Source organism: Barbatula barbatula (genome assembly GCF_947034865.1).
Source record: "Barbatula barbatula genome assembly, chromosome: 1".
Lineage (NCBI taxonomy): Eukaryota > Metazoa > Chordata > Actinopteri > Cypriniformes > Nemacheilidae > Barbatula > Barbatula barbatula.
This window is the reverse complement of record NC_136766.1, coordinates 31800330-31816316: the sequence shown is the minus strand read 5'-3', so window position 1 is coordinate 31816316 and position 15987 is coordinate 31800330. Positions and strand designations below refer to the sequence as shown.

The 15987-nt window shown below is 38.4% G+C and overlaps 1 protein-coding gene across 2 annotated transcripts in view; it reads left to right on the top strand.

Annotated features, from left to right (window-relative positions):
• LOC306892099 (phospholipid-transporting ATPase ABCA1) overlaps window positions 1-15987 on the top strand; it is a 105180-nt gene that overhangs the window by 65898 nt on the left and 23295 nt on the right. For both annotated transcript variants that reach the window (XM_079452910.1, XM_079452909.1), the window contains 9 exons: window positions 197-336; window positions 2926-3053; window positions 3170-3268; window positions 3355-3547; window positions 10001-10095; window positions 10225-10330; window positions 13545-13619; window positions 14131-14300; window positions 15558-15735. In XM_079452910.1, the coding sequence (XP_079309036.1) occupies window positions 197-336; window positions 2926-3053; window positions 3170-3268; window positions 3355-3547; window positions 10001-10095; window positions 10225-10330; window positions 13545-13619; window positions 14131-14300; window positions 15558-15735 (1184 nt within the window). The remainder of the gene's footprint in view (window positions 1-196; window positions 337-2925; window positions 3054-3169; window positions 3269-3354; window positions 3548-10000; window positions 10096-10224; window positions 10331-13544; window positions 13620-14130; window positions 14301-15557; window positions 15736-15987) is intronic.

Here is a 15987-nt window from a genome sequence, read left to right as displayed (position 1 = left end):
GTGGTAGGTTTTCCTACTATGGTTGTCAACGGCGCCCAAGAAGTATTTGGTATACATTCTTTGTGATGATGACAAACGTTTCATTTTCAGTTGAACCGTCCCTTTCAATATTACACTATAAAATATTGACTGATCTAAATATGCAGAAGTTGCCAGATATGGTGTATGGGAAAATGATTTGTTGTTTACGTTACAGACACCGAGCGCCCCATGTGTGCGAACGGAAAGGGATCTTATGTCATCACAGGCTGGTCTTTGATCAGACAGCAGTTTTTAGCTCTTTTTATCAAACGCTTCCACCATGCCCGCAGAAGCAGGAAAGGAATCATTGCTCAGGTAAAACCCTCGCCACAGTTCTCTGCACAGACATCCACCAATTGATTTCGGTCTCGAACAGAGCCAAACAGCCTCTTCCTTTCCGTCGATGTCTCCATCGTTTTTCACAATCTGCAGCTGTCTGAAGGGGCTGTAATGGGTTTAGGCCGGTCTGAGTACATCATGAATTCGAGCGAGGCTGTTTACTACTCTATGCATTGGCCCATCACAAACAACGCATGTTGAAAATTGAAGCGTGAGCTCATGAAATGAATATTCTCCACAGTCAGGTACGAGAACGTGTCCCGGTATCAGTTCAGTGAGTTAGGCCTGTGGTTCGGTAAATGGAACGTACGAGTTGGAATCGTGTTCCGCCCCCTGCAGTTATTACACGGGCTTACAGATTCCTAGAAGGCCTCTGATTTGAAAGCCTTGAGCTTCCAACCTGTTTGTGTGTCTGAGGAACAGAGTTGACGACAAAGTGTGTAGATGTGTGGAAAAGAAAAAATGCTTAAAATGTATTAATTAAAATAGTACGTTTCAAGTGATTTTGAACACCTTTTCTACCATTTGTTTTATAATTATTTTTTATTATGTGAATATAATTTCAATTTGTCGAATTTTCAAGGTCAGTTCTCCCAAAAATTAAAATTCATTAATTATTCACCCTCTTGTCATTCCAATGACTTTCATTCTTCTGCAAAGCACAAAGAAGATATTTCGAAGAATGTTGGTAACTAAACAATTGTCTTCAACCCATTGTCTTCCATTTTAGCACACAACACCACTTTTGACATTTCTCAAAATGTCTTATTTTGTGTGTCACAAACGAAAGAGTCATAAACAGGTTGTGAATGACAAAAAAGTGAATAAATAGTGACAGAAGTGAGTAAAATATCCCTTTTGCTACAGTAAGCTACAGTAAGCCTGCCATATGCAATACTCTCTCTGATGCTGGGTTATTTTAGTTTACAAGAGTTAAAACCTTGAAAAAATTCAATAATTATGGATTATCTTCTCTCAAATAATTTTATTTTAAAGTCGTTTACTTGCTACACACAGTGACTACATGCTACATACCGTAACTACATGCTACATACAGTGACTAGATGCTACATACAGTGACTAGATGCTACATACAGTGACTACATGCTACATACCGTAACTACATGCTACACACAGTGACTAGATGCTACATACAGTGACTACATGCTACATACAGTGACTACATGCTACATACAGTGACTACATGCTACATACAGTGACTACATGCTACATACAGTGACTACATGCTACATACAGTGACTACATGCTACATACAGTGACTACATGCTACATACCGTAACTACATGCTACATACAGTGACTAGATGCTACATACAGTGACTACATGCTACATACAGTGACTAGATGCTACATACAGTGACTACATGCTACATACAGTGACTACATGCTACATACAGTGACTAGATGCTACATACAGTGACTAGATGCTACATACAGTGACTACATGCTACATACAGTGACTAGATGCTACATACAGTGACTACATGCTACATACCGTAACTACATGCTACATACAGTGACTAGATGCTACATACAGTGACTACATGCTACATACAGTGACTACATGCTACATACAGTAACTAGATGCTACATACCGTAACTACATGCTACATACAGTGACTACATGCTACATACCGTAACTACATGCTACATACAGTGACTAGATGCTACGTACAGTGACTAGATGCTACATACAGTGACTACATGCTACATACAGTAACTAGATGCTACATACCGTAACTACATGCTACATACAGTGACTAGATGCTACATACAGTGACTACATGCTACATACAGTGACTACAACACGTTCTGAGCTTAATTTGGTTATTATCGGCTTCATGAAGGTTGCATGTCCAAAGCACAAAAACGACAACAGTGTGCACAGGTTTGGTTTTACGGTTTGGCTGATGCTCATCACTGTCTCCTTTTCTCTCCAGGGAGAGATGTTCTATTGTTTTCTCCTTCATTATTCCCAGTGCGTTTACTCCCTGCAGCACATTTAAATTTTTCTCAGTGTAAACAGAGAGTGTTTGAATTGGGTGTTTGAATTAATTGGACAATCATGGGGTGTAATTAATCAGCTGTAGTGAAGCCGTGCCACCGTCTCTCTCTCTCTGCGCTGGTTTCGCTCCGGCTGTCAGCAGAGGAATGGAATGAAAGAAGGACATGTAGAGAGATAGAAGAGAGGAAGAATAGAGAGAAATTAATTATACTGGGAATGAAGGGTGACAGCGCCAATGTTTAAAAGTGTTTAATCAAACCCTTTTACACATTTAACCGAGCCAACACAAGCACGTGCAGTACATCTGCCAGAGATAGAGTGTTTGCAATTGAACGCTAGAATACTACTCCAAATATTCAATACAGTCTTCTATAAAAATCTAAGCACAAAAATAAACAGTTTACTATCCGTGGCTATACGTGTATCGTATGTGTTTTTGACAAATGCTCACATTGGGAGCTGAATGCGTGCAGTATAAAAATATATTCGTCTATAGTGGGTGCAGATGTATTAAGCCGTGTATGTATATGAATGTGTCAGGTGGTGATGCCGGCGTTCTTCGTGTGTTTGGCACTCATCTTCTCTCTGATCGTTCCTCCGTTTGTGGAATATCCCAAACTGGAGCTTCAGCCATGGATGTACGGAGCGCCACAGAACACCTTCTACAGGTACACACACACCTTAGCAGCCAATAAGTGAACGCCTTACTGTTTTTTTATAAGCAAATATGTGTTTGTTCTTTTAGAAACAGGACCTCTAGTGTGTCAAATCTTGTGTGTTTTAGTTCTGATGATGCAGGTGTAGTTCAGGTGCAGAAGGTGACACACGCTTTGCTTAGTTCTCCTGAATTTGGAACACGATGCATGAGCAGCAACCCCATCCCGTAAGTACACGCACACTCATGCAAACACACACAACAATGCACACACAAACACACGTTGAGAGCAATGCTTTCTGTTCCTCTATTAGTAAATACCCCTGTAATCCAGCGGGAGGCACTGATTGGATGACTCCTGCGGTAGATTCGTCCATCAGAGAGATCTTTGACAAGGGGAACTGGACCATGGAGAATCCATCACCTGAGTGCCAATGCAGCACTCCTCAACGCAGCATCATGCTCCCGGACTGCCCGCCCGGAGCGGGAGGCTTACCGCCACCTCAGGTCAATAATCATGACGTGGTTACTATACCTTCGCTGAAGTCAAACCATAGCCTTTATGTAAATTGTTATTTTAACTATAATTTAAATGTTTTTCAAATGGTTGGATCACATATGCTATTATACTCGCTTTCAACTCGTTTATTTTCAATTGCGCTGCATGCATTTACTACCTAAAAATTTGCCATGATTTGCGTGCAATTGCGACTGTAAAAAATCCTCTTAAAAAAACGTACAAAATAAAATTACGTTTCCTCAATGTTCTTGTAAATTTAATTTAAAAAATAACATGACAAATCTGTACATTACAATTTCGTTAAATGACAGTTACAGTGTCAGATACAATTACAGTTTCCATAACATTACATGACACATGTGTAAATAATGACAGAAAAATTACGAGAGGGGGTTTACAGTGCCCCCTTTGGCTTGTGTGAATGCGTCAAGAGGAAACAAGGCTTAATAAGCTAAACAGCGATAGCGAGATGACCTAAATGATCTAAAAATGCACCAGTTATTCATTGTATTTTTAATTGATCCCAAGGTGATATATACACCATAATATATAAAGCTTTTTTTAACATCTCTTTAATCTAGGAATATCCTGAAGTTTTCTGAGCAGTGGTGTTGTGTCAGCAGATATGTTAATCAGTCTGCAACTCTGAAAAACTCAAAAACTAGAATCGCTCCTTCTGAATCTTTTTTTATTCTCTCTTTCGCTGTAAACAACCATCTTTATGGAAAACGCACTCACACACTGCGCTGACCCAGTTTACAGAAGGTCTGCTATTACTAAACTATGATTGTTGAGCGCTCTAAAGAGGAAGAGTCCTACACACACACATAAAGGAGATAAATCAAAGATGTATGTGGGGTGATGGGGGCTGGATGAATCTTATCCCCTGCCTGAGGGCTTCAGATACATCAAGTAATGCTTTAATTAGACCAGCAGCACACATATATATAAGCCCGGAAGGGCTTATTTATCTTTTGACTGTGTGCAACAACTCAAAAAGAAAATGTCTGCTCACTTTCTCAATTTTTAAAGCCCTCATGTTTTTCCTGTAAAGTTCTCTGAACACTTGGAAAATAATAATTCACTCACTGTAGTTTACTGATACCATAGATTCTCTACACTATACTAACGTTCTTCTAACACATCCTAGTGTAAATATTGCGTTATATGCACTTAGTTTTCAACCTGCATCAGCCAGAGAGTCAGTATCAGAAAAACACAAAAAAGGTAAAACACAGTACATGGTGTTTATATAACAAGTTAAATGATTCTAGTAAATAATATCTAGTGTCAGCATCTCCCGTTGGTTTATTTAGCATATTTTGCATGAAGTGAATGCTTGGCGGAAAAGATGCGTCTTTAATCTAGATTTAAATTGGCCGAGTGTGTCTGACCCTTGAATAGCGTCGGGAAAGGCTATTCTAGAGTTTAGGTGCTACGTATGAGAAAACTCGACCCCCTTTGGGATTAAAAATGTGCCTTCCTTTAACTTGGACTGTAGGTTTTATTGAGCTAAACTGAATAGTCACACACACAAACCCCAACGCAACCACTTTCTCTACAAACGAAGAGTTTATTTGCAAACAGATAACAGTTAAACGTAAGGCTAAGAAGGTTGTTGCATTGGGCTTTGTGTTTGTGTGACTATTCAGTTTAGCTCAATAAAACCTACAGTCCAAGTTAAAGGAATGCCATTTTTTAAATAAAGAGATTCAGTATGAAGAATATTTTAACCGGTTAAATAATTATGATAAGCAAACAATGGATAGACAACAAAGTTCCCAATTTTGAATAATGAAACAAATAAGAGTTATTTAAATGTATTACATAACACGTTTATAAAAGTGATAGTTCACCCAAAATTCTGTCATTGTTAACTCTTGTCATTTCATTGTTAACTCTTGTCATTTCAAACCTTTCTGACTTTCTTCCACAGAACACAAAAGAAGATATTTGAAAGAATATTGTTAACTGGCCCCTGTTCACTTGCATTCATTTTGTGTCCGTACAATAGAAATGAATGGGGGCCAGTGTTCTTTGGTTACCAACTTGGTATTCAAAATATATTCTTTTCAGTGGAAGAAAGAAAGTCATACAGGTTTGAAATAAGAGTGAGTAAATGATGACAGAATTTTAATTTCAAATCACTTTAAGTCAAAACATTAATAGAACAAAATGAGTCCTAGGTGGTGTTGAGTAGCATCCATCCATCGTGTGTGTGTTATAATTTTCTGGGTCTTTACTATCAAATCTGTCAAGCATCAGAAAGTACTAAATACCGTTTTTCTTATGATTTCTGCATTTCTTTTTTTAAATCATATGAAATACACACACACACATATATACTGTATATATACATACATATATATATACGTATATCGAGTGCCCTCCACTTTTATTGATCTTTATTTAAAAAATCTGCAATATTCCAACATTTCATTTAGGTAGAACAATTTGAAGTGGGGGGAAATATCATAATACGAAAAATAAATTCTCTAATACACCCTGGCCACAATTATTGGCACCCTTGTTTCAAAACTTTCTGCAACGTCCATTTGCATGAAAAACAGATCTGAGTCTTTTCTTTTATGTCTTACGAGGTTTGAGAATATATGGCCAGTCATCCGAGTCGATTCCTTCATACAGAATCTATTAAGATCCTTCAAATGTTGGTGCTCTCTTATCTTCAGTTCATCCCACCCATTTTCTATAGGGTTGAGACCGGGGAACTGGGATGGCTGTGGCAGGCTATGATTTTGCGATAAGTGACACATTTTTTGTCGGTTTGATGATTTTATTTTGTACCAATGTGCTGATGGAAGATCTATCCACGACCCATTTTAATATTTCTAGCAGAGCAAGTCTGTATTTGTTGATATTTGACATAAAACATGATGCAGCATATCTGAACAAGATGTCCGGTACCTCTGGTATAAAAGTAGGTTCACAACAATACTGATACATGGCCACATATTTAACTGTGGACATGGGGCATTTTATATACCTGTGTGCACCAAACCCATATTGTGTTATTACTGCCCAAAAATTTTTTTTTCATTTCATATGGCCATAGAACCCAGTCCTGGTCTATGTTCCAGTATGGGAGATTCAAATATCCATCAGTGTTCTTTGAAGAGTCTTTGGCCACATGCATTCTTCTCCTCGATGTGCATCTCCAGTCCATTAAAACTTCTTGATCATTGCCCTGATGTTAGAAATGAGATATTTGTTCCTTAAAGCTATTTTGTGTAGCCCAACAGAACAATATTGCACATGAGAACTATATTCTTTGGTTTTATCCATTTTATCCATCCAAATGATTAAGGGGGTTTGGGCTTTGTGTTACTAATATTTGAAGAGTTTGGTTCCAAAATGAGAACTCCAGTTTGTTTTATCGTGCAGTCCAATTAATATCAAGCAAACTGCAGTTGGTATGTTTTGATTTAAGCCATAACAGCACAATAAAAACACGATAACAGCATAAAAACATGATTTTAGATTTTTTTAAATATGGAGTTATCTCATTTTGGGACCAAACTCTTCATGTATTCTCCTGAGCAACAAAAACGTCATGTTTCTTGTCACATTGGTGTGCTGAGAAAATGTAAATATCAATGGCAATATTCGTGGGAGATGTTTTACTCGTATGAATTTCTTGGGGTGCCAATAATTGTGACTAGGGTGTAAAAGAGAAAAAAAATTATAATGTTATATCCCCCCCACATCAAATTGTTTCACTTTAATGAAATGTTGTAATATTATTGTTTTATTTTATAAAAGATCACAAGGAGGAACAATGTACATTTATTTGTACTGCCTTCTTTGCTCGTAAGGGTCCCAATAATAGTGGAGGGCACTGTATATATACTGTATATCCTGAAATGTGCGTATGTATTCAGATACAAAAGCAAGACTCAAATTAAGTTTTGTTATGTAAATTCGCACCAGTTTGATTATGAAGGACCGAGAAAAAGATTAAAGCTCAGAGAAAACAACTTTATAGGTTTGGATTCTTCAAATCACAGCACTAAAATTCGTATGATGTCCTGTTAGCCTGGTGACCTTTTCGAACATCTTCCACCTCCATTACGCCTCAATGAAGCTCCTACTGGAGGTTTTATGCTGTTGTGACTGTTGTGATGTTAATATATATGACTCCTGTTAGGGTGTCCAGGCTTAGAATTGTTTTATGTTGACAAATAAATGGAGGGAGATCCACAAACAAATGATCGATTCACAAATAACCGGATAAAGGGCCGCAAAAAAACTGTTAATCATTTACAGAGTACATTACGGTACTTTTACTGTTTATTTGAAATCCGGTAACAAAAAGTCAAACTGCAGAAATAGACTCCAAATGTCGGCGTAAAATAACCTAAAAAACATCTAATATGTATTATACCTAAATGTTATTATCCCGGCTGTCGAAACTGTGCCGTTTTTCTTTTTAGTTGTTTACAGTTTACTTTTCAAAGAAACCCCAGGATGACTAAAAGTAAGGTGCATTCACATTCAAAACAAAGATTCGTAAATAAAATTCTATATTTTTGTAAATACATTTATGCGCCACAAACTCAATTCTGCCTAGCATGTCTGAAGAGATTTCTTCCCGCGTATCTGTAGATTATATTTATTTGTTGATATGAAATCATTTTAAGTGATTCTGCTCTCAGACACACACAATCACACAAAGTTTCTTTGATCGGCGACACATCTGATATCACAGACGATTCTTCTGGCCGACTCTCGTCCCTCGTTCTGTCTGTCTCGCTGCGTCCTTGATAAGTTAAGAGAGGAGGCACACTCGCCATGCGGGTTTCTTAATGAAACTCCGGTTGCCATGGCAACGGCAGGCGGGAGTTACGTGTTGGTTAAATCTGTAAAGTGAGTTAGCGTGGTTTCGACTGCAGGACGGTGGTGTTTTAGAGAGTTGCGATAATCAGCGCGCTGTTTACTGCGCTGCATTCTTTGTTGCTTTGTTTTGACGTGGCAGCACATTCATGTCTTCCCCGTTGCATTTACTTTGTTTGCAAGTTGATATTCTGACGGCTCGCCCACAGACTGCCCGCGATCTGTTGCCTGTCTGTAAAGCTGGCAGGCACTCAAATCAAAGGCTTTTATTCGAGGGGCTAAATGTTGTTCAGCATCTGAGAGTAAAAGTCAGCAGGCGTTTTATGGTCCAAAAGGAGATCAAAATTTGAGCGAATGCAATTTTGTTGTATGTAATCACTGAAGCAAGTTGAACATTTATTATAGGGTTTAAAATGCGTTTTTATTATAAAAATATGCAAATACTTCCATGACGTGGCCTATTCTTACCATTATTCCATGAAAAAACTCTCCTAATGCCAGAAGACTGGATGTTCATTTTTAGCCGGGCAAAGTAAGCAACCGTTCATGGGCTGCTTTTGGAGAAAATAATTGGGAGTATATCAATTTGCCAAAATGGGGAAAGTATGGAACCCGTAAACACCGAATTATTTTGTCACCTCACTACTGCGCTGTTGGAGGCATCTAAGAGCAAGAACCAGCAGGATCATGTGTTTGTTTTTATTTTCTGTCTGTGAAAGATTCTGGTCACATTTGATTATGTTTCGACTGCAACGCCAGGTGGGTTGTCTTTGCCCAGATTGTGCCGAACATTTGAAAATTGTTTTTTATTAATGAAAGATATCTAGCTGTGCTGGTAATCATAGAGGCCATGCGAAATTTGATAGGAAATCGTTTTTTGAATGCTCAAGTGTGTGTTTTTTTGGAATCAAACATAATTGCAAAACAATCGATGTTTTCACACAGGTTTTCCGAACCCTTAGAAGTGCACTAATGACCACAATGCCGACAGACGCAGACTCGCGATTTTAATTTCACGACGTCTATAAAACATCTTTCTCTCTTTCGGTCTTTTTATTGATCTATTTCAGAATCGGATAGAAAACAACTGATGAGAATCAGACTGTTCCATCTCCGTGAATCAGCCACAAATAGATGTTCATTATACAAATCATTGCCTCTAACAATGTAACTGTGCATGCGCGTGCGTCACAACTCTTTTCATTGAGAAGGCTTTCTGTTGAACTGAGCCATTGTCATTAGATTCACGCTCACTTGCACATCTGAGGAATACACAATGTGTGTGTTTATTTATTTATGTAAAGATGAATTTCCTATTCTCATAATTAACTTTATCTTGCAATTGGGAACATTTAGAATATATAAAGTGTGTAGTATTGTTAGTAAGCACATCATTCTCATGCACTCTGCATGGGTCATTTGTACTCTATGTTGTTTGTTTAACCCAATGTTTTCATAGTTTTTCTCTTAATAACATTCTTCATCAAATCATATTTGGTCTTGAATTATATTGATCAGGAAACAGATATTACATGTTAGTATATCATTTCTTTGTTTTTCACATTTTTGTTTGTTGTTTGTTTCTTTAGAGAACCCAGAACACCACGGACACACTGCAGAACCTCACTGCGCGAAACATGACTGACTTCCTGCTCAAAAACTACCAAAAGTCTGGCAAAATACGGTGCAGAACCTCTTTAATACAATTCAGCAGAGTAAAAATACAATCATGTATTAACCGATCTGTGCTTTGGTTTACGCATATATATTAAAACCCAAAAAAGCATAACGTGCTGTGTGTTTGTGTGTACAGCTATGGAGGAATCTCTGTGGGAGGTGTGAACTCGCAGGTCAAAATGAACGAGTCTGAGATCACGGCCATGATCACTGACCTCAAATTAGTTTTCAACGTCTCGCAGGTAAGACCACCAGACGTTGGGAAGTTCAGATGTTGTGCATTTTACACAAGAACAACATTCGCGTATGAATCCCACTGAGGCGAGTCGCATGAATAGCAAATCTTCTTTTATATATTTTAACAGACATCAGAATGCTGCAATCTGTGATTTTTTCTTGTTAGAAAGATAATCGGTTATTGAGCAGGTGTATTAAAACCAGTCTCCTTACCACGATTCACAAGCTTATAGTCATTATAAATTGTGCCGTCGGGTGAGATTTCATGGGTGTGTCGCGAACGCCAAGAGGATGTAAACGAACATGCAGTTCCATATTTCAAACAGAGGTGGCGATAGAGAGGCGAATGTTACAAATTTCAGCTTTAACAATGAATATACACAGCCAGATGAAGGAATAGAGAGAAGATTTATTTATGTGGATCAATCACACATCCCTTTCTGTCAATTATACAGTACATGCATAGCAGAATAAGTTGAACTTTTCACTGGTTTCAGATATCTGAGAGGTTTTTTAGCTGTCTGTAGAGATGCTGAGAGGTTTGATGATTGAGGCCTTGTCAAAATGATGCAGCTCATTTCAGGCTGTAAAGACGTTCTGCTCTGGCCTGCGGGGAGTGAAGGGATTTTTTCCAGTTATGTGGTCTGGATGTTTTATTTTTTGCTGGAGCTCGCCGTGCACATTTCCACAGTGTTGTAGGTCAGAGTGTCAGACACTGCCGTGCATCCTCTTCTGAATCGTTTTGTGACATCTTCATGTACTTTATGTTTGGTTATTCGGACACCATCAAGGGATGTCAATCGATTAAACGGTGAGAGGAACAGAGGGGTGCTGTGTTGTTAGAGAGTAAGAAAACCTGTCATATAGATACCCAAACTAAAATTGACATATTTACATATATTACATATTTATATGTAAATATGACATATTCTTTAAACTGTAATTCCTAACTTTTGCCTCCCTGTCGCTATCTCTGTTTGAAAAATAAATCGCATGTTACTCTACATACTTGTCTTTATGTGGGTCCAATGGCAAAGGTTATGAGAGAATTTGGAACAGTACTTTCATCTCCTTGGAATTACGAGGTGCTATCAACCTTTCTCTATGCAGTTGGGAGAAATTGTGCTTTAAATTCTTTGGGTTCCATTTGATGTTTTGTTTTCTATCCGTTGGGTATATTTTGGGACTTTTTTCAAGTCAAATGGAAGCTCGATATCTCCAAACTGCATAGAGAAAGGTTGATAGCACCTCATAATTCCAAGGAGATGAAATTACTGTTGTCATAACCTTTGCGATTGGACGCCATTGGACCCACATAAAAACAAGTGTGTAGAGTAACATGCGATTTATTTTGCAAACAAAGCTGCGATTCCTAACTTTTGCCTCCCTGTCGCTATCTCTAAGAATTAGTATATTCATGGTCTATTGGTGGAAGCTAAGGTAAATTAGCATAAGGAAATGTGTTTTCGCTTCAATCTCTTTGGAATCCACTTCAGGCGTTGTATCAGACTGAAACAAACGCTTGTTTAATTATCACCAGCTTTTATGTCGGCCTTAGTAACATCACATTAATTTTGATTCACAAGTAGCAATTACCTATAAATTAGCTGCATTCGGTAATTAGGATTATTTGCATACACGTTTATCACTTATGCATCAAAACAGGAAGATTTTTGTTAATATGCATGAACAGCTTGGTGCACTCGGCAGTGATGTTCTTACAGCGATGTGAAGTGTGCGTCGGATTCACTGCCTCTGCATTTGTTAATAGCGTGTGAACGTTTTTCAGGCCTTTGAATCCACGGTGTGAAAATTCCCCACAGCCCTCGGCTCGGCATTTATCATACATTTAAGTAGCAAATATAGAGATAATGTTTTTCTCACTGCGCAATACAGTTGAATTTATGAGGAGTTAGAGAAGCATATCTGTTGCTCTCCTTAAATTCAAATCACAATTTATTACCCTCGATATGTTCGCTCTTCTGAAAATGGTGCGTAAAAGAACCGATCGGACTCCTAATGTAATGCCGCGGAAATAAAGGGGATGCTGGAATATTCAATTTTAGGACCGTCAAAATGAAAGGTTCAGTGTGATTCTGTGCACGTACATTTTTATGTTAGGACAGACGGTCAACAAACTGTGCAGCTCCATATTAACAGCATTTAGAATTTGTACGTTTTTTTCACGTACTGTAGGAATGACTTCGGAGCTTTTCAAATGAATTGTTTGAGGTTCCTATAATAGGGTTTAAGGTCATTCTGTTTATAAGAATTCATGTATTTCAGACCCGTTTGAATTAATGAATAAATGATTAGGGACCTCTGATAAGGCTATAGAGGAGTTGGATTGTGTTTAAGACGTGTTGATTTCTCCGAAAGTTGAATTCAGGTAGAAGTGTTAAAGTGTTAAATTGATTTAGTTGCTGTCAATATTTTGATATGTTGTTGAGACAGAAAATACATTTACGTTTAAATACCTACAAACACGACTGCGATGGACCAGGTTTGTAACTCAGGCAAAGTGCCAATGTCTGCTCTGTCTAATAGGATTTTAATGCTGCTTAGCTCTGTGATGGACGGATGTAATGCTAATAGCAGGACATTAGCGCTCTCCACTCCCTCTCATTCAGTGTGTGTGTGTGTTTGAGCAAGATCATTTGTGTTCATCTTGTTTTTATAATGTAGCCTGGGGAGAGTCAACCATTAGCGTTCATATCAGATATCTATCTAGGTACATTTCAGATCCCCTCGGGAGGCAGAGGGATGACCTCTCATCTTGATGCTATATGCCTACAGTGTGACAACGTTACCCATAATTCTTCACATAGTACACAGAGCAGTGGATGCATGCAAAGATTTGTTGGTTTTGAGTTAAAGCCTTGCAAAAGACGTTGTAAAAAATGCGTTTGTCTTTTCAATTTTATTTCTGTGTTGCCCAAAGATTGTAGTAATAAAGAAATAAAATAAAAATGTTAAATCATCGGTCATTTTCCTGTTCAGAGTGACACTGCATCATCCTTTTTTTAGACAAAACATGTTTCAATAATGAGGTAGTCCGCTTTTCAATTTGTTTTTTTTATCAGCATTCCTACCTTGTGTTACTAGTCATTCTCTTCAAGTGTTTCCATATTCTCCAGCAGCATCACAATTCTACACGAGAACACAAACACACAGCTGGAGATGATTCAACCTCTCTGTCGCCTTCTCTCTCTTCTGTAGACCAACATGACAGATGGACTTTTTCGAGCCCTTCAGTTGCTTCTGGTTGAACTGGGTACAAGAGATAATGTTAAGGTAAGAAACAAATGATTTTAAAAGACACTTACAAAACCATGCTAACAGGGCTGACTTCTTACACTATAACATGTTTTTTAGAAAAGGAGTTTGATCTTTTGATCATTTACATCCTTTACACAATCAGTTTTTATTGGTGTGGAGACTCATGGCAACAGGGTTGATATTTCAGTGTGATCCCCTATAAAACACACAAGTTATAAACCCCTTAAAAAACCAACCAAGTCTTAAACAAAGAAAATATATTTTTCATTTAATATACAGTGTATCTGGAAATATATAGAATACGAATATTAAACAATGTTACAGCATTTTGAATAATCCATTATGAATTGATGCTTTTCATGTATATTGATATAATATATAATAAGTGCTTGGTTCCAATGTATAGAAATGCATTTATTGAAATAATTTGAATAAATGTAAACATAATTGACCATATTGCGTTATATTAAGTATATTCCCATATAAGAAAGAATTGGTATTCGATCAGGCGTGTGTTTGTGTTTAGGTGTGGTTCTACAACCAGGGCTGGCATTCCCTCACCTCGTTCCTGAACGTGGCCAGTAATGGGATTTTAAGAGGGAATCTGCCCGCGGGACACAGACCAGAGGAATACGGAATCACCACGTTTAACCACCCATTGAATCTGACTAAAGAGCAGCTGTCATTCGCAGCCATGTGAGTCCCACACGCACGTACACAAGTCCTTCCCACAGACCGCTGTGCAGGTAGACAGTATTGCCGTCGTAAGCTTTATTTATCAGTGATATTGACCTCATTAATAAGCTAATTAGAACAATATTCACCCAATCAAAGATATTGAACTCATAAATATGCAAAGGATAACCCAATGTTTATCATTTGCACAAATATTACGACGAGGTTTCCTCGTACCCACGGTTCCATATGTGTGTGTAACTCGTATCCGAATATAAAGGCATTTTTAGAAAGTTTTTTGTTTCTTGAGCTTATGCACATGCAGGTGTGTGTACGTGCACAGAAGTGCGTGTGTGTGTGTGCGTTTACGGCTTATTAAGCCCACCCTGTGAAGGCATGTTGACACAAAATGGTTTGATATTAAGATAAATGCTTGGAAACGAGAAGAGCGAGGGGTCAAAAATGGACCACAGTCGGACCACTGATGCAACACACGCACGCACACACACACACACACACACACACACACACACAAGCAAGACTCTGATGATGCTGTAAATGGGCGCACAGGGTTAAGTTTGTTGTAGAGTCCAGGTTAAATCGCCATCTTCCTGTATGTAATGAGGTCATCAGGAAGAGATGGAGCATTGTGTCGTTCCTCTAATCATGAATAATACAGTCCTGAAACTCAATCACCTTCACCGTGAGCGAGTGTGTGTGTTCTGCATCAGAACTCACCAGAAAGTCCGCAAGGGAAGGTGAGGAAGGAAAGAAAGATTGAATCTATTAAACAGAAACAGCAGGGTGTCTGAAAGAAGGTAACATGAAAGACGGTGACCAGATTTCCCAGAATGCCCTGTGTGCGGCGGATTTTTTTAAGCTTGTTGCCTGTGAAGTCTTTTCATTTCTCTCAGAAACCTGTTAAAGTTCCTGCCGAAGTTTTTGAAAGTGTTAGATGAAGAATTGCACACAGGTTGAGCCGTACAGCTGTACCCAGATGGCAACGCTATTTATAAAGTTGCTTAATTATATCGCCATTTAAAGACCTGCTTGTCATAATAGATATTACATGGTTGATGTTTTTTATGAAGAAATTATGATGAGTTATCACTTATAAATATATCAATACTTGCTTAGAAAAGTTCCCAATAAAATATAAGGCCTGAGATTATTATAACATAGAATAAGACAGAATAACATCAATATCTTGAAAGTGTGATCGACTAATATATACAAATATAAATTTGCCGTTAACGTCTGACATCTCTTGTTATATAGGGCGACGACATCTACGGACGTAGTGGTGGCAATCTGCGTGATCTTCGCCATGTCCTTCATCCCTGCCAGCTTCGTCCTCTTCCTCATCCAGGAGCGTGTTAGTAAAGCCAAACACCTGCAGTTTGTCAGCGGGGTGAATCCCTCCATCTACTGGCTGGCCAACTTCGCCTGGGACATGGTACACCTCCAGACGCATAAACACTTACTCTAGCCCAGCGTGAGGACGTGTGTTAGCTTAAGCGACAGTCTGAAGTTCTCAGCGCGTCCTGTCAGTTAAGTCTCTCTCTCTCTCACGGCACAAAGCGCCTGAGATTTCCTCATGTGCGAGACCCTTTGAGTCGAAAAAAGATGGATGCATCGTGGACGGGCCGAGGGGAGCTGAGATAGCTAATTAAATCTCCATCGATTACCTTAGAATTATATTCATATT